The sequence below is a fragment of the Coenobita brevimanus genome, chromosome 87, assembly GCF_032717465.1.
Source record: "Coenobita brevimanus isolate Jiangsu-jjx chromosome 87, ASM3271746v2, whole genome shotgun sequence".
Classification (NCBI taxonomy): Eukaryota; Metazoa; Arthropoda; class Malacostraca; order Decapoda; family Coenobitidae; genus Coenobita; species Coenobita brevimanus.
In genome coordinates this window covers 18822925-18842145 of record NC_137040.1, presented here as the reverse complement: position 1 = coordinate 18842145, position 19221 = coordinate 18822925, and the positions used below count along the sequence as shown (strand labels likewise).

At 43.0% G+C, this 19221-nt stretch overlaps 1 protein-coding gene across 1 annotated transcript in view; it reads left to right on the top strand.

Annotated features, from left to right (window-relative positions):
* LOC145411018 (cilia- and flagella-associated protein 157-like) overlaps nt 1–19221 on the top strand; it is a 354153-nt gene that overhangs the window by 63424 nt on the left and 271508 nt on the right. Inside the window, exon 3 of the mRNA XM_080281082.1 lies at nt 11957–12047. Coding sequence (XP_080137208.1) covers nt 11957–12047 — 91 coding nt within the window. The remainder of the gene's footprint in view (nt 1–11956; nt 12048–19221) is intronic.

The following is a 19221-nucleotide window of genomic DNA, read 5'->3' as shown; positions in this document are numbered from 1 at the left end:
TGGTAGCAGCGTCGTGGATTTGGGACAAAGGGTTTGACCCTAAGGGACAACCAAGCCACCTTGATGGATGAAGGCAGAACAGTACAGTCGAACGTCAGCAACAAGGATGGAGTTGGGGTAAGAATACCATCAACCTTCTTCTGAAATCTCTCCACTTTAACGACCCTGTGTACCTGGAGTTCTTCAAGCAGCTTCTCTTCACTGTAACGCAATAAGTCTTTCGGGAAAACAACACCTCGACTTTGATTAAAAAAGGCATGAGGAACACAAGTGAACAGTGCATCCGGGTCCTTACACTGGGCAGCCAGCCGGGAACCCTCTTCAGGGGATGTAACCTCCACTAGGAGGCCACCATCCCCCTGAGGTGAAATCTTCGGCTCTCTGCCACAGATTGACACAATGCGCCGATGAACATTAAAAATGTCTAGATTCCCAATAGGCTTACCATCCAAAGTGCGAATGGTGTAGTACCTTGGGAAATCAACCCTCTCATAGACACCTGGCAGGACCTCACGGGCATGTCCATAAGATGACGATGTCTGTTGCCGGCTCTTCTTCTTTGTAATGGCCACTGACCGCAAACCAGTGGAACCAGGCAGGTATGGTTCCAAGGTGGCAATGTGGGCCTCACCAGCCAGAGGCACACGAGGCACACAGGAGAGAGACTGTGAAGGATGGTCTGGGACGGAGCCAGGGTCGTCAGCCGATGAAATTTTACAAGCCATATGTAATATAAAACAACCTTCATTCCCCCACCCCTCCACCCACCATGGAGCCCAACAAGGGGAGGCCATATGCCAGGGAAAACACCACTGGCGACCCCAGAGGTAGTGGGAAAGTATACGCAGGTAACCACCAAGGGACCCTGACAAGGGTGACTCCAGGACGATAGGAGCCACCAGGTCCCCCAGTGCCCGCTTGACCCTAAAGCCACTAGGTGACTAGCCTGGATGGCTAGCCAGTGACCAGCCGATTGACCTGGTCGGGCCCAACCAGGCCACCCGTCTAGCCAGAATAAGGGACCAAAGAGGTGTATTGCTAGCTGCAGGGCGCACCATGCAGCATCACTCAACCTCCAGGACTCCCGTCTCCCAGCATTACGGGACGCCACGCACGGCAAACACGTGGGGAGGCAACAGTCCCGCCCAAGATGGCAAATGGGCAGGGACTGACATCACCAGTAGGCCTCCTCTACCAGTGATGTAGGGGGTGCTTGGTCCACGACACTGACAAATGCCGAACCCTACAAAGGTAGGCATGCCTCCAAAGTAGGTGGCACTGCCAGCCACGCTTCAAGCCCCGCCACCACGTCAAGGTGACCCCCCTCAGCGGGGACATTTCCATTCGGTTCCCGCAACGCCCATCTCAACAGTTACTTCAACAAACAAGGGATGAGGCTATGGCACACCTAATGTCTGACTTGGCTCATATCTCTGACGGGTAAAAATAATATGGTTGTTTTTAATACATCTAAGACTCAGTTCTTACACCTATCAACCTGACAAAATCTTCCACAGGTATACCCACTAATGTTTAATAATATTCAGCTTAATCCTGCATCATCCTTGAACATGCTTGGGGTTTCATTTACTCGGGACTTATCTTGGAAAGATCATATTACATCTCTTGTAAAATCTGCTTCCAAGAGATTGGGTGTGCTAAGCCGACTCAGCTCTTTCTTTACCCCTGCACAATTGTTGACTCTATACAGGGGTTTTATCTGCCCCTGTGTGGAGTACAACTCTCATGTGTGGGGAGGCTCCCCACATACAGCTCTTCTCAATAGGGTGGAGTCAAAGGCTTTTCATCTCATTAACTCTCCTCCTCTTACTGACTCCCTTCAACCTCTGTCTCTTCACCGCACTGTTGCATCTTTATCTCTTTTCTATCGCTACTTTAATGGTCACTGCTCCTCTGAACTGTCTGCTTGCATTCCTCCACCTGTACGACGGGCGCGTAACACCCGTCTGGCAGCAAACTGTCATCCCTTTTCTGTCCAACTCTCTAATGCAAGAGTTAACCGTTACTCCTAGTCTTTCGTTTATGCAACAGGTCAGCTCTGGAACTGTCTCTCTCTGTCTGTATTTCCTGCTGCATACGATCTCCAGTCTTTCAAACGCAGTGTGTCCAGGCATCTCAAAATGATCGGATCTTGAATTTGGCTCTCTATTGTATTATGTTTTTTTTTTTGGAGGGAACTGTTACTACGGGCTCATGGCCTTTGGTTCCTTCTTCCTCGCATAAAAAAAAAAAAGCCTGCCAATCAACCCATCCATCCACTCACCACCCACCAGTTAATCTGCTAACTAAAGTCGACCAGCAGGATGACTTGCAGGTTCGCACACACACACACACACACACACACACACACACACACACACACGAGAGAGAGAGAGAGAGAGAGAGAGAGAGAGAGAGAGAAGGCATACCTGCTTATACGAGTGCTATCCAAAATTTCCCAGACTAATATTATATAAAACCGAAAACTCACCATAGCTCCTACTGGGCAGTATCACCCTTGAAGTAGTTCCCTTGCTCATTGATACACCACCACACACACCACAAAGCCAGTCAGGAGACAGGACGTGTGTGCTGGGCAATCCCCAGGTCCTGTCCTCCCCACTTACTATTTTTTTTTCTTTTTTTTTTTAAATCAGCCCATACTCCACTGACCGGGCTAATGTATGGCCCGGCCTGCACTATATGTGCAGGAAATCTTCGAATGAACGAACGAATTGATACACCGGTCCCAGAGCGTCCTTCCTTGCTCTAACACTCCCTGGAAGTCCTCTTCAGCGAGTGTCGAACACCGCCAGCTATTCCTTCTGGATGTCCTCAGTGGTATCAAAACGATGCCCTATTGGCTTGATCTTCATTTCTGGAAACTGAAAAAAGTCAGAGGGGGCCAAGATCGGCGAGTAAGGAGGGTGGAGGATGACAGCCATGTTGTTCTTGTCCAAAAACTGCTGGGTGTTGAGTGCACTGTGAGCCGAGGCATTGTCATGGTGATGCAGCCAGTTGTTGGCTCGCCAAAATGCTGGGACGATTTCTTTGTACACAATCCCCTTGATGTCAAAGAAAACGATCACCATGCTCTTGACATTGCTTTTCACCTGTCTGGCCTTTTTGGACCTCGATGAGGCTGTCCAACCAAAAGATTATTCACCAAACAATGGTTGAATTGTTAGGAATCTACATTATCAAAATACAAATCATAATAGATGGCAATATAAATGTGGAATTTAAAGTGACAAATGTAACATGATAGTTAAGCTAGGTGTGAGAACAGGAAATGAGCTTGCAAGATTGCAGTGAAGGAATGCCAGAGGGCACCGGAAGCACTACATACACACAGACACACACAAGCTTCTAGAACCCGCACATACGTCCAGTACACGTGACACAAACTCTCCTACACAAGAAAGGAGGAATTAGACATGCAGAAGGGGGCTAGCTACAGAAGTGAGAGATGGTAAAGAGAAGAGGGGTCCAGCGAGAACTTAACTAGTATACCAGTATGTACGCTCCTGTGTAATACACACAGAGTTCAACCTAAACTTTCCCTTTGAAGATAATAAACTACAATCAAGACCCAGTATCCATCTTAAACTTCTGTCACCGACTACAAGTGTACTGAAGTTACTCTCTCACATATTTACTCGGCTACGACTACTATATAATCAATTTCAGACTCACATATTATTTTTGGTGGCACGAACGTATGAACCAACGCCTACAAGCCATCACTTCTATAATCATTTAACCACAAGAGAGAATACACCCAAAATAAGTAAATCACAAGAAGAAAGGACCAAGATTACAGCGAGAAAGAAACACAAATCAAGTTAACGAAGAGCGAGAAATGACTCACAGTCACCTGACCCCACCCTCCTCTCGACAACCGCCCCCCACCTCTGTCTCCATCACCACGCTGACGCAGGAGTGAAGAGGTCAAGATGATGGCAGCAAATACAAGAGCCCATACTGACAACTCATCTTACTCATCCATCTTCACTCAAGTTACTCATCGCTACTCATTTACTCACCACAGCTACCAGAGTGTGGGAAGTCAACATTGCTGTGCCCGTTTGCTGAGACCACATCACCTCAATCAACGTGTGTCTGACACCAAGCACCTCTCACCCACTGCTTGTTACTCATCTTTACTCACACATTCCTACCCATACTCATTTATTCTCAACAGATATAGATATTGAGTGGGAATTCGACATTGTATGGTGAGGTTCGACTATGACAGGCTATTTCGCACTGCAATCATCACTGAGATCTCCAAGCCCTGGAATTTCCGGAAGTAACATCATCTATCAACACAGCTCTGGAGTTTCTGAGTGAGAGCATCTATCAACACTGCACTTACTTTCTGAGAACGACATCTACTATCAACACATCTCCGAGCCTCCGAGAGTGATATCATCTGCCTCAAGTGGGTGACTATACTTTTTACTTATTTCTTCCCAGTGCTTTAAATTAGGTGCAATCGCCTCCTTTACTTATATATATATATATATATATATATATATATATATATATATATATATATATATATATATATATATATATATATATATATATATATCTTTCATTTATTACTACTTATTTACTCATCTATTCAGTTAACACATACATAAAATAAGTGTTCCATAACACTAAACCTTTGCAAAATGAGTTTAGAGTTTATTTTAGCTGAGTGATATGATGGGAATATTTTCAACGCCGCCCGTGTTAGTGCCAGATGATACGCAGTTAGCAGCCACTGCCGATCCACATTTAGGAGAACAACAGGACAACAAACCCAACCCACAATATTCTCCACAAAGAAAAGATAAAGAAGCAAATTCATCATTTCTAGATGATTGGGAAACTCCCTCTGATGTAGCAAGTGAGGACTTTAACTCTGTCTTACATATCTCTGAAAATTTACTTAACAGAGCTCATAGATCAGATAAAACTTAATATAAACATCCCAAAATTCTCAGGCACAGAAAAAGTCCGCATTGATGTAATGTCACTCATCAACCAATGCGAACAACTATTTATCAAGAGACATGTAACAGATGAACAGGAGAAAACAGCAATATTTTCCTCCTGGATTAACCAAGGGAGACGTTCGGCAGGTGATTTGCTCAGGTCAGATAAGCTTCTTTGAGCTAAGACATATGATGAATTTAAAGCAGACTGCCTGAATAAATTCTATGGAGGTATAATTTTTTTGCCAGGTATAATTCCAGAATTACATAGGATTGTGGATCTTGTAAGACAACATACAACAAATCTTGTATTAAGTGAAATAACAGCAGATGTTTCTAGAATTAAAAGAACATTATTAGCTACTTTAGAAACTCAAACTGGATAACAGATGATGGAAAGATGTCACAAGTGCTCGTTGTAAACATCGTTGGTTATGTAGCTATCTATCTATCTATCTATTGCCAGACGCCTCAATCCCGTTTGGGGTGGCCACAAACAAATCGCCTCCAAGTCGCCCTGTCCCCCGCCATTTCACTGCCCTGCTCCCAACTCACACCCCCCTCTCTCATATACCTCTCCACCCCATCCTTCCATCTCATCCTCGGCCTCCCCCTCCCTCTTCCCCCCTCCACCTCACTCACATACACTCTCTTCGTCAGTCTTTCACCCTCCATCCTCTCCACATGGCCAAACCACCTCAGTGTGTTCCTCATAACGCTTCCTATCACATCCACATCCACACCACAACGCTCCTTTATATCCTCATTCGTCAGCCTGTCTCTCCACGTGACTCCACAGGCTCCTCTTAAATAACTCATTTCCACTGCTCTCACTCTTGACTTGTGTCCTTCCAACAATGTCCAAGCTTCACTTCCGTACGTTAGAGTTGGTATCACAATACTGTCATGTAGTAACTTTTTCACTTCCATGCTCACTTCCCTGTTTCTTATCACTGCTTTCAAGGAACCAGCAACCTTTCTTCCCTGCTGTACCCTTTCAAGCACTTCACCCTCCAAACCTCCATCCTTACTCATCACACTACCCAAATACTTAAACGTACTCACATTTTCCAATTCCTCACCATCTAACCTCGCTGTACATTCACTAACTTCACCTCTCTCAAAGACCATCACTTTACTCTTCCCTACATTCACCTTTAGGTTCCGTTTCTTACACACTCTCTCAAACTCATCCACCAAGCCTTGCAGCTCCCCTTCGTCTTCACTCAACAACACAGTATCATCTGCAAACAACAGTACAGGGAGTTTCCAAACACTATCCTCTCTCACCAGGGCCACTCCAACATCCACTACCCTACCTTGTACCTCTTTTATTACCCCATCCATGTACAGATTGAACAACCATGGAGACATGACACATCCCTGTTTCAACCCAACTTTCAAAGAGAAAATTCACTTAGTTCACCATCCACACGCACTGCAGCCTTCGCACCATCGTACATACTCTTCACAGCATTCAACAACTTCCCATCTACTCCATATATTCTTAACACTTTCCACAATCCTTGTCTATCCACCCTGTCATATGCTTTCTCCAAATCCATGAAAGCCGCATACAACTTCTTTCCTTCTCTAGAAACTTTTCCACTAAAGATCTAAGAATGAATATCTGATCTACACAACCTCTTCCCTTCCTAAAGCCTCCCTGTTCTTCTCCAACTAATTTCTCTGTTCTTTCTCTAACTCTATCTATAAGTATCCTACCATACACTTTTCCTATTATACTAAGAAGACAAATGCCCCTATGATTACCACACACTTCTTTTTCCCCTTTTCCTTTGTACAAGGGAATAATTATACCTGACTTCCAATCCTCCGGGACTCTACCTTCCTCCCAGGCCAATCTGCACATCTTCCACATCCATTCTACTACTATCTCTCCCCCATGCTTCAGCATTTCACCACACACTCCATCAATTCCTGGGGCTTTCCCCGATTTAACTTTCTTCATTGCTTCCACAACTTCTATCCAACTGATTTCTTCCTGTCTTCTCACCTCCCTCCTTCTCCCAGCCATTCCCCAGCCACTTATACTCGCATTACTTCCATCCTCTATGTTCAACAATTCCTTAAAGTGTTCTCTCCATCTGTTCACTTTTTCTCCCTTCTCCACTAGTAATCTACCATTTTTATCTTTCACTCCCCTGGTAACTTCACTTCCACCTTGTCTTACTCTTTTCACTTCTCTCCAGAACATTTTCTTACAGTCCCTCCACTTTACACTCAAATTCCTTCCAAATTCCTCATCCACTCTCTTCTTACTCTCTCTTACTAATCTTTTCACCTCTCTCTTCCTTTCCACATATAACTCCCTCTTCCGCCTCTCAACTTCTTCCACGCCCCTATTTCTCACCCATTCATTGTATGTTATGTAGCTGCCTTGTGTAAATTACCTGATAGGGTGCTCAAGATAACTAAGATGATTCCTTACACCCCAGGAATGTTCTTGCTAGATTTTTTGAACGAGGTAGAGATGAATTGTAGCAAAGCAGGGGTGAGCGAAACACAATCAAATTCTACTAGAATGAGAATGACAGAAACAGTATCAGCCGTGGAAACAATTACAGCTACCCCAAACAAAGAACAAAATCTGTCGTGACCCGGAAACAGACAGAACAAACAACCAAACACTTCAAGGCAGCGATCTCAAACACCAGGCCAAATAAGTTTGTGTGCAGTCCGAACAGAAGCCGCGCCACAGATACCACTACATATGGGAGGTCATCTCGTGCATCACATTCGGGAGATAGGTCCACTCTGTGTTACTGCGAATTTTGAGGTACAGTTTGTGACGCTTAGCCAATGATCTAACAGGGGAAACTAAGTTCCCTAATCTTTACCTCGGAGAAACTTTATGACTCTCATGCAAATCCAAAATATTGTGTAAATGGTCGAATGTCTTTAGATGCGATATACCAACTCTGTTGCATTTACAGATGATTTTACTCATCTCAGGGAAACCTACCTCAAAGGAAATAATAAAGAATACCTCATATTACTTAATTAGCTAGAATCGTAAAACTGTATCTCGCTGCAGCTACTCCAGACGTTTTTGTTCTGCCAAACAAAAGGATAAACTCCTTCAGTATGATGAATTATTCAGTTAACTGTTGCTACATTCAGACGATTTTACTCAGAATAGGAATTACATCGCCTAATGAAGGAATTATTCTAGGCTATTTAAACGCGAAAGCCTCCTCATGGTCGAATGATATCACCTGGCGATGGCAAAAATATAATCAGACATATATACATCATAGTGGTGAAGGGGTTAAGATTTTATATTTTAACCTCTTTCATATGACGGTCATTTTTTTTAATCCATCAGACGATCTTATTCAGCTCAGTCTATGATATTAAATACTGCTGTGAAGTCCCTGGCATTTATGACTGTAACACAACATTACTTACATTATATTTTGTGGCTTAACCGACTGGATGTTAGGTTGGTTTAGTTTACAAACAGAAAAATTTATTACGCATAAAGACACAAGGGAAATAATATCATGATTGGTAAATGTTGTGGAAACTTAGGCATGTTCGTCAGCATGATGACGTCAAACACCCGGGAATCTCCGTATGAGTGGTATCGCCAGTGCTTAATCTAAAATTTGCCTGCGTTTCTTTCCGGTATCTGTTATACTACTGTGTTCCACATGCTGCTTATTACTTTCCCAGATGGGTCATCATTTGTGATAAACACTAACCTGATAATTTTATTACAGCTACAGAGTACAGAGAAGGAAATGGAAACATGCCGAAATTTTTTATTACCCTAGTTCTCCTCATAATGACAGACAATCAGCTGCAAGCGTGGAAACGCAAATAGGCTGCAATTGCAAGGTTCAGATGAATTCATTATAGTTGATGGCTTACCTGCACGGGGTCGGAATGGCTGTAAATATGATACAGAACGTCAGAGTAGAGATCACTGGGTATTTGCTTACAGAAGAGTACCCTTTAAATGGTTAACCAGTAAACCATTATATTTATCCACTTAGAATATGGAAGGATGGATGCAGCTGTCAAAAGTGTCCCTTGGTTCGTCTGTAATACCACTCACCTCTACTCCTGTCTGCTTACTTTCCTCTTATATTCTTTATCCTACGTCCCTCTTAGGCTTTCTCTTCCATTTGTTTCCCCCCCTCACCCCTCCAAAAAAAAAGAATCCAATTCCCTCTATCACTAATTATATTTCACCCCTCACGAGTTTCACTCGGTTTCCTTATGCACTAGTTATCCTTACATCTAATTCTCCTTCTCGTTATGCCACCGAGAAACTCTTTACCAAATCAATAACCACAGAACTTGTCATAATCATGTGTGAGATCTAGGAAGGTGGCCTCGCACCTGACAAGTTATAGCATGGAAATTTAGACCAAATACTGCACGTATACTGTCAAGCAATGTTTGTCAATTTCTCTTTATTACATAGACATATTTCAGATTTACTGTTGCTGTTACCGTTGATTTTATTAAGCTTAGAAGTGGTCCCTGGCAGGGAAGGGGTTAGTGAAAGGTAAAGCAAACTCGTCCAGCTCAAGAAGTTTCTCCTAAGCTGAAAAAATCGTGCTAATATAGGAGGAAAGAAATGGAAAAAGGCACCACTGGATTGAAAGGTTAATCTTTTAGCTCTAAACTCCCGACAAATTTCCTCGTTTATTCTTGCTGGTTCTACACTTACTTTTTTGAGCTTAAGTAAGGCATTTCCTATTTTAGAATTTTCCATTCACCTTCAGAAAGTCTCTTCTAGGCTAATTAACATCGTCTGGGGATTGCAGTTGTAAAATAAGACTGTTGTTCTCGGCTTATGGAGCTGATGGCCAAAGTCCAGAATAATCTTGCGGAGCAACTTTAACTCGGAAGATGACAAGAAGAAAATAAAATAGGACCCCCACTTAAATCCATCACACACACACAAAAAAAAAAAAAAAAAAAAATGTATTCATTCTTTGACTCCCTTTGTCGTGGATAAATCGTGGAACCTCATTCATGTAAATTTGTGTAATCTGCTCTGCATGATTTATCATCAGGCAATCTGAAAGAATGGGAAAATTCTTTGTCTGAATACAAAGCAATTCTGTTAAATATCTTTGTCAGTCCAAATTAGATCTATTGCAGGATCGATCCTATTCCTCGGACGGAGAGTGACAGACTGTATAAACTCTTCCCCATGCTGGCGAAGCGGCACTCAAGGGAGAAGGAATTTCTTTAGGAAGAGTCACTGGAAGTGGTAATGAGTGCCACAATCCATACAGGTCATTGGCAGAGCCGACATGGTACGAACACACGCAAGCACATAAAAGAACATACTACAGGCATCCACTTGAAACGTCCACCGGCGTTGACTCGAACCCTAAACTCGAGGCACACGCATCGCAAGATGAGTACGCCAACCACCAAGCGACCGCAGTTTCCAATAAATTAATATAAATAAATTGATACCAAGACGTAACTCGACTGTATTAATTACTTCTAGTATCTTTTAACCCTCTCAGTAGGAAAACGTGTGCTATATTTCGTTCTCGCTACCGACAAGATTGACTCCTGGTGACATGAATGCAAGTTCTCAGATCGGAGGACAGGGTGTACAAATCCGCCATGGTTCCAAGAGTGTTCGAAGGCTTTTCTGTCATCTAAACGTTGCCAGGAACGTGGGGTTGTCTCCTGTGATATAAATGACCTAGGCTATGGTATCCTACTCTCTGGCCCTCCTACTCAAGAAGAGAAAAATCCAAAAGGACGTCACACGAGTGTAGATGTCAGTCAAGACAATGAAAGGCACTTTTGTTGTGCCGAGAGATATCCCAGCAGTCAAAGGGTTTACGTTAGCAGTTCTGATAAAATAAAAACCTGGGAGCAGGAAAGACTGTATTTTGTTCACCCCAAGGAAATGATAAGGCTCACCTGCTAGGTACGATGACGAAATTTTAAAGCTATTCTTTCTGCTGGTAGGCGATTATATTTAGTTTATAGAAGACCTCTTCAGGTGAAGGTAATAGAAGCCGACACTACGAACTCTTTCATAGGACTATGATAGCCTATATGTAATTACTGTATTCATACTATCATTCCAGATTCATATTTAGTGTTGGGAGAACATTTAGCGATGAATGGGTTCAATTTCGCCAACTTATTCAAGGAAAAATCCTTATTAAACAAACTAAAGGAATCTTGACTAATTTAGTAAGGATTTTTTTCTTCAATAGACTGGCGAAATTGATCCCATTCATTGCTAAATATCCTCCTAACACCTAATACGAATCTTTAACAAAGGATTAATATTGTAGCAATGGCCAGGTAAAAATTCAGAACGTGAGACAAGCCCTTTGGGTCAGAGGAGAGAATGCCTCGCTTTCTGCGACTTTGTTATTCCACATCATTTCTCACGAAGTGGAATCTTAGGTTAGGACATGTCCGTCTGTCCGTACGGCGTACATTCGTCCGTTACACGCTGCATCTCTGGAACCATTTGTTGGATTTTTCTCATATTTTGTACGATTTTAGGGCCATATAGGAGGTTGATGCCCGTCTCTTCAAAATTTTGAAAAATCCAAGATGGCCGATTTATGACCAATTTTCTCTCTTTGATATTTTAACTTTTTGTCTCCTTGACTTTAACAGGTAGGTTTACAGGTTGTAACGAAGAGGAATATACTCCCTCTGAGAGAGCCTTGTTTCAGTAAAAATCACACACACACACACACACACACACACACACACACACACACACACACACACACACACACACACACACACACACACACACACACAGATATGCTTGACTTAGCATTTTGTACATGACGGACTTAGCGTTTTTTACCAGAAGCATATCTTAAATCACAAACTTGGAAAAAATAAAGACTGACACAAAAATCCATCTTGTGCTCAAGACTGAGAGTGTGGTATTTCCAACATGACCCCCCCCACCCCTTCCCCCCACACAGACTGTCCAGCAAGAGCGACGAGGTGGAGGAGTTAAGGAGTCGCCTGGCAGGGCTGGTCAAGGCTAAGAAGGCAGAGCAGGAGGAGTATGAGGTGAGGCAAGAAGCAGGAAGGAGAGGTAAGGTGTACCCGGTTAGAAAGAGGAAATGTGTGAGGTAAGACTGTGCATATGAAAATCTACAGTATTCAGAACTATATGGAAAGAATGACAGCCGAAGCAGCGCAGCATGAGGTGAGGCGTGAATCAATTAGAGTATGAGGCTTCAGGTGATGCAGTGGTGGAGGTGAGGATGGAAGGAAAAAAACAGGGGAGGTACGGTAGGAGTAAGAATGAGAAGAAAAATGGAAGTGAAGTGGACAGATTCAGGAGTGAGGCGATGGGGTAATAGGGGAATAAGAAACAGGGACGATGAAGAAGTAGAACGGAAGGATATGGTAGAAGTTGGAGGGGAGAGGCAGAAGTGAAACGGTGGGGTAAGACAGAGGCAGGAGTGAGGTGGAGGGATGAGGCAGGATTGAGGTGCATGGGTGAAGCAGGAGTGAACCAGATGAATGAAGCAGGAGTAAAGTGGAGTGAGGCATCGGTGAGACAGAGGAGCGAGGCTGGCTTGAGGTAGAGGAGTGATGCAGGGGAGGGACAATACGAATATGTCAGCGAGCCTCATGCTGCGCAAGATCGTGCAAGCAGAGTGAGAAAAGAGTTCTGGACAAATGTGGAAATGTGCGTGGAAAAGTTTGAAAGGAATGAGAGAGTGTTTTTGGTTGGTGATATGAATGGTAAAGTAGGGAATGTGAAGGTGGATGGAGTAGTTGGTGAGTGGGGTGTGCTTGCTGAGATAGATGAGAATGGCAGTGCTTTAGTGGACATTTGTGCTGGGAGGGGGTTGGTGATAGCCAAGATCCTCTTCAGGCAAAAAATGATTCACAAGTATACATGGCGAGTGATGAGAAGGATGGATGGTGAACTGAATGAAAGGAAGGCAATGACTGATTATGTGTGTGTGTGGATGAAAGGATGCGAAGATGTGTAATGGATGGAAGAGCATATAGAGGTTGGGGGAGTGGACTTTCTGACCACAACTTGGTGGTGGTCAGAATCAAGGTCCAAGTAAAATGGAGAAATAGAAGAAGGGAAGGACGGGAGGAAGGAGTATATGCAAGGAGAGAGGAAACGTTACAAGAGGATGAGAAAAAGGCAGAATAGAAGAGAGAAATGGAGGAACGATTGGGTAAATATGAATTGGACCAGATGGGGAATGTGGAAGGTGTGTGCAAGATATTCACAGAAGAAATATGTGCAGCATGTGAGGTGGTGTGTGGGATGAAGAGAAGTCGAAAGGGGGTGCAAGGAACTGCATGGTGGAATGAAGAGGTGAGACAGGCTGTGGCACAAAAGAAAAAAACATATAACGAATGGATCAGAAATAGGGACGCAGAAGAAGGTGAGAGATGGAAGAGAGTTATATGTAGAAGGGAAGAGAGAGGTGAAAAGATTAGTAAGAGTGAGTAAGAAGAGAGTGGATGAGGAATTTGGCAGGAATCTGAGTATCAAGTGGAGGGAATGTAAAAAAATGTTCTGGAAAGAGGTGAAGAGAGTAAGACAGGGTGGCAATGAAGTTAGTAGGGGAGTGAAAGATAAAAATGGTAGATTGGTAGTTGAGAAGAGAGTAAAAATGAGCAGATGGAGAGAACACTTTAATGAATTGTTGAACATAGAGAATGAAAGTAATGCAAGTATAAGTGCCTGGGGAATGGCTGGGAGAAGAAGGGAGGTGAGAAGGCAGGAAGAAATCAGTAGGATGGAAGTTGTGGAAGCAATGAAGAAAGTCAAAATGGGGAAAGCCTCAGGAATTGACAGAGAGTGTGGTGAAATGCTGAAGCATGGGGGAGAGATAGTACTGGAATAGATGTCGAAGATGTGCAGATTCGCCTGAGAGGAAGGTAGAGTCCCGGAGGATTGGAAGTCAGGTATAATTACTCCCCTATACAAAGGGAAAGGGGAAAAAGAACCGTGTGGTAATTATAGGGGCATTTGTCTTCTTAGTGTCATAGGAAAAGTATACTGTGGGATACTTATTGACAGAGTAAGGGAAATAACAGAGGAATTACTTGGAGATGAACAGGGAGGCTTTAGGAAGGGAAGAGGTTGTGTAGATTAGATATTCAATCTTAGATCTTTAGTGGAAATGTTTCTAGAGAAGGGAAAGAAGCTGTATGCGGCCTTCGTGGATTTGGAGAAAGCATATGAGAGGATGAATAGACAAGGATTTTGGAAAGTATTAGGAATATATGGAGTAGATGGGAAGTTGTTGAATGCTGTGAAGAGTATGTATGAGGGTGCTAAATCTGCAGTGCGTGTAGATAGTGAACTGAGTGAGTTTTTCTTTTTGAAGGTTGGGTTGAAACAGGGATGTGTCACGTCTCCATGGCTGTTCAATCTGTATATGGATGAGGTTATAAAAGAGATACAAGGTAGGGCAGTGGATGTTGGAGTGACCCTAATGAGAGAGGACAGTGCTTGGAAACTCCCTGTACTACCGTTTGCAGATGATACCGTGTTGTTAAGTGAAGACGAACGGGAGCTGCAAGGTTTCGTGGATGAGTTTGGGAGAGTGTGTAAGAAACGGAATCTAAAGGTGAATGTAGGGAAGAGTAAAGTTATGGTCTTCGAGAGAGGTGAAGTCAGTGAATGTACAGTGAAATTGGATGATGAGGAAATGGAAAATGTGAATATGTTTAAGTACTTGGGTAGTGTGATGAGTAAAGATGGAAGCTTGGAGAGTGAAGTGCTTGAAAGGGTACAAAAAGGAAGAAAGGTTAATGGTTCCTTAAAGGCAGTGATAAGAAACAAATAAGTGAGCATGGAGGTGAAAAGGTTATTACATGACAGTATTGTGATACCAACTCTAACGTATGGAAGTGAAGCTTGGACGTTGTTGGAGGGACACAAGTCAAGAGTGAGAGCAGTGGAACTGAGCTATTTGAGAGAAGCCTGTGGAGTCACATGGAGAGAGAGACTGACAAATGAGGATGTGAAGAAGCGTTGTGGTGTGGATGTGGATGTGATAGGAAGCGTTAGGAGAAACACAGTGAGATGGTTTGGCCATGTGGAAAGGATGGAGAGTGAGAGACTGAAGGGGAGAGTGTATGTGAGTGAGGTGGAGGGGGAGAGAGGGAGGGGAAGGCCAAGGATGAGATGGAGGGATGGAGTGGAGAGGTATATGAGAGAGGGGTGTGTGAATTGGGAGTGGGGCAGTGAAATGGCGGGGGACAGGGTGACGTGGAGGCGATTTGTTTGTGGCCACCCCGTATAAGGGATTAAGGCGTCTTGCAATATATATATGTAATATGTATACTGTATATATATAGATATATATATATTTATATAGATATAGATATATATATATATATATATAGTTAGATAGATAGATAGATAGATAGATATAGATAGATATATAGACATAGATAGATAGATAGATATAGATATAGGTATATATATAGAGAGAGAGAGATAGAAAGATAGATATATATATATATATATATATATATATAAATATATATATATATATATATATATATATATATATATATATATATATATATATATATATATATCGTACGTGTGTGTGTATGTATGTTTGTATGTATTTAAAACAGAACAGAGGAAAAAAAAAGGTGAATAATAAAAATAATCCATACTCCAGATTACTGGTGTCCTCCATTCATTAAAAAAAAAAAAGTAACAGTTGGACTTGAACAGCTGTAGGTTGAAGTTTAGGAGGAAAGAACTCTGGGAAAGAGAGTACCAAAGAGACGCAGTTCGGAAAGAAAAGATATCCGAAGTGGCAAGAAACAATAAACTGTAACCTTTGTTTTGCCACCATCATTAGGAAAAGTCACCACCACCAAAATTTCTTCAGCGAAGTGGGCTCTAGTCGCGTTATTTTATCACTGTATATCATGCGAGAAAGCTCCCACATTTATAAGCCATGAAAGAAGTCATAAGAATCCTTGACGTCACTGCTGAGAGAATTAGGTTATGTATATCCTGGTCATGAATTAGAACGTGTGATTAGAAACACCGAACATAAAGTTCATCAGTGAGACCTGTCACACCCACTTACGAATTACGATGTGTACACTATTGCAACACAAAAAAATACAGGATTATGAAGGTCCCCCTAACACGATCTTTCTTCGTGTAAGCATTTTATACAGAATGATGTTTTTCACAACTAACTAAAAAAACAAACAATAAGCCTCGGACAAGGACTGATCAAACGATGACGACCAAGGACCGGACAAAGGACATGGTTATTGGAACGTGGAATGTAAGGGGAGCGAATGATGAGGTGAAAGAGAGAGAGATTGTCCAGGTGCTTGAGGGTGCGAAAGTGGATGTATGTGGAATAATTGAAACAAAATGGAGAGGAGAAAGTGTGAGAGAATGGGAGTATGGATGGGGTATATGTGCAGGAGTAGGTGAGAATGAGAGGGTAAAGGAATGAGTATGTATAGTTGTGAGTAAAAGATGGAAGAAGAGCATAAGACAGTATGGATCAGTTGGGTCAAGGATTGTGTGGGTAAAGTTGAAAGTTGGAATACAAATGTGGGCGATTGTGTGTGTGTATGTGCCAACGCAAGATCGTGCTAGAAGAGTGAGAGAAGAGTTCTGGACAAATGTAGAAGTATGCATGGAAAAGTTTGGAAGGAATGAGAGAGTGTTTTTGATTGGTGATATGAATGGTAAAGTTGGGAATGTGAAGGTGGATGGAATAGTTGGTGAGTGGGGTGTGCCTGCTGAGATAGATGAGAATGGGAGTGCATTAGTGGACATTTGTGCTGGGAGGGGGTTGGTGATAGCCAATACCCTCTTCAGGCATAAAATGATCCACAGGTATACATGGCGAGTGATGAGAAGGGTGGGTGGTGAACAGAATGAAAGGAAGGCAATGATTGATTATGTGTGTGTGGATGAAAGGATGCGAAGATGTGTAATGGATGCAAGAGTTTATAGAGGTTGGGGGAGTGGACTTTCTGACCACTACTTGGTGGTGGTCAGAATTAGAATTCAAGTTAGATGGAGGAATAGAAGAAGGGAAAGACAAGAGGAAGGAATAGTTGCAAGGAGAGTGGAAAGGTTACAAGAGGATGAGAAAAAGGCAGAGTATAAGAGAGAAGTGGAGGAACGATTGGGCAAATATGAATTGGAGCAGATGGGAGACGTGGAAGGTGTGTGTAGGATATTTACAGAAGAAGTATGTGCAGCATGTGATGTGGTGTGTGGAAGGAAGAGAAGACGGAGGGGGGTGCAAGGAACAGCGTGGTGGACTGAAGAGGTGAAACAAGCTGTGGCACTAAGAAGAAAGCATACAATGAATGGATGAGAAATAGGGGCGTTGAAGAAGTTGAGAGGCGGAAGAGAGAGTTATATGTAGAGAGAAGGAGAGAGATGAAAAGATTAGTAGGAGAGAGTATGAAGAGAGTGGATGAGGAATTTGGAAGGAATTTGGGTGTAAAGTGGAGGGATTGTAAGAAAATGTTCTGGAAAGAGGTGAAAAGAGTAAGACAGGGTGGAAGTGAAGTTAGCAGAGGAGTGAAAGATAAAAATGGTAGATTACTAGTGGAGAAGGGAGAAAAAGTGAGCAGATGGAGAGAACACTTTAAGGACTTGTTGAACATAGAGGATGGAAGTAATGCGAGTATAACTGGCTGGGGAATGGCTGGGAGAAGGAGGGAGGTGAGAAGACAGGAAGAAATCAGTAGGATAGAAGTTGTGGAAGCAATGAAGAAAGTTAAATCGGGGAAAGCCCCTGGAATTGATGGAGTGTGTGGTGAAATGCTGAAGCATGGGGGAGAGATAGTAGTAGAATGGATGTGGAAGATGTGCAGATTGGCCTGGGAGGAAGGTAGAGTCCCGGAGGATTGGAAGTCAGGTATAATTATTCCCTTGTACAAAGGAAAAGGGGAAAAAGAAGTGTGTGGTAATCATAGGGGCATTTGTCTTCTTAGTATAATAGGAAAAGTGTATGGTAGGATACTTATTGACAGAGTTAGAGAAAGAACAGAGAAATTAGTTGGAGAAGAACAGGGAGGCTTTAGGAAGGGAAGAGGTTGTGTAGATCAGATATTCATTCTTAGATCTTTAGTGGAAAAGTTTCTAGAGAAGGGAAAGAAGTTGTATGCGGCTTTCATGGATTTGGAGAAAGCATATGACAAGGTGGATAGTCAAGGATTGTGGAAAGTGTTAAGAATATATGGAGTAGATGGGAAGTTGTTGAATGCTGTGAAGAGTATGTACGATGGTGCTAAGGCTGCAGTGCGTGTGGATGGTGAACTAAGTGAATTTTTCTCTTTGAAAGTTGGGTTGAAACAGGGATGTGTCATGTCTCCATGGTTGTTCAATCTGTACATGGATGGGGTAATAAAAGAGGTACAAGGTAGGGTAGTGCATGTTGGAGTGGCCCTGGTGAGAGAGGATAGTGTTTGGAAACTCCCTGTACTGTTGTTTGCAGATGATACTGTGTTGTTGAGTGAAGACGAAGGGGAGCTGCAAGGCTTGGTGGATGAGTTTGGGACAGTGTGTAAGAAACGGAATCTAAAGGTGAACGTAGGGAAGAGTAAAGTGATGGTCTTTGAGAGAGGTGAAGTCAGTGAATGTACAGCGAGGTTGGATGGTGAGGAATTGGAAAATGTGAGTACGTTTAAGTACTTGGGTAGTGTGATGAGTAAGGATGGAGGTTTGGAGGGTGAAGTGCTTGAAAGGGTACAGCAGGGAAGAAAGGTTGCTGATTCTTTGAAAGCAGTGATAAGAAACAGGGAAGTGAGCATGGAAGTGAAAAAGTTACTACATGACAGTATTGTGATACTAAGTCTAACGTACGGAAGTGAAGCTTGGACGTTGTTGGAAGGACACAAGTCAAGAGTGAGAGCAGTGGAAATGAGTTATTTAAGAGGAGCCTGTGGAGTCACGTGGAGAGACAGGCTGACGAATGAGGATATAAAGGAGCGTTGTGGTGTGGATGTGGATGTGATAGGAAGCGTTATGAGGAACACACTGGGTGGTTTGGCCATGTGGAGAGGATGGAGGGTGAAAGACTGACGAAGAGAGTGTATGTGAGTGAGGTGGAGGGGGTAAGAGGAAGGGGGAGGCCGAGGATGAGATGGAGGGATGGGGTGGAGAGGTATATGAGAGGGGGGGGGTGAGTTGGGAGCAGGGCAGTGAAATGGCGGGGGACAGGGCGACTTGGAGGCGATTTGTTTTTGG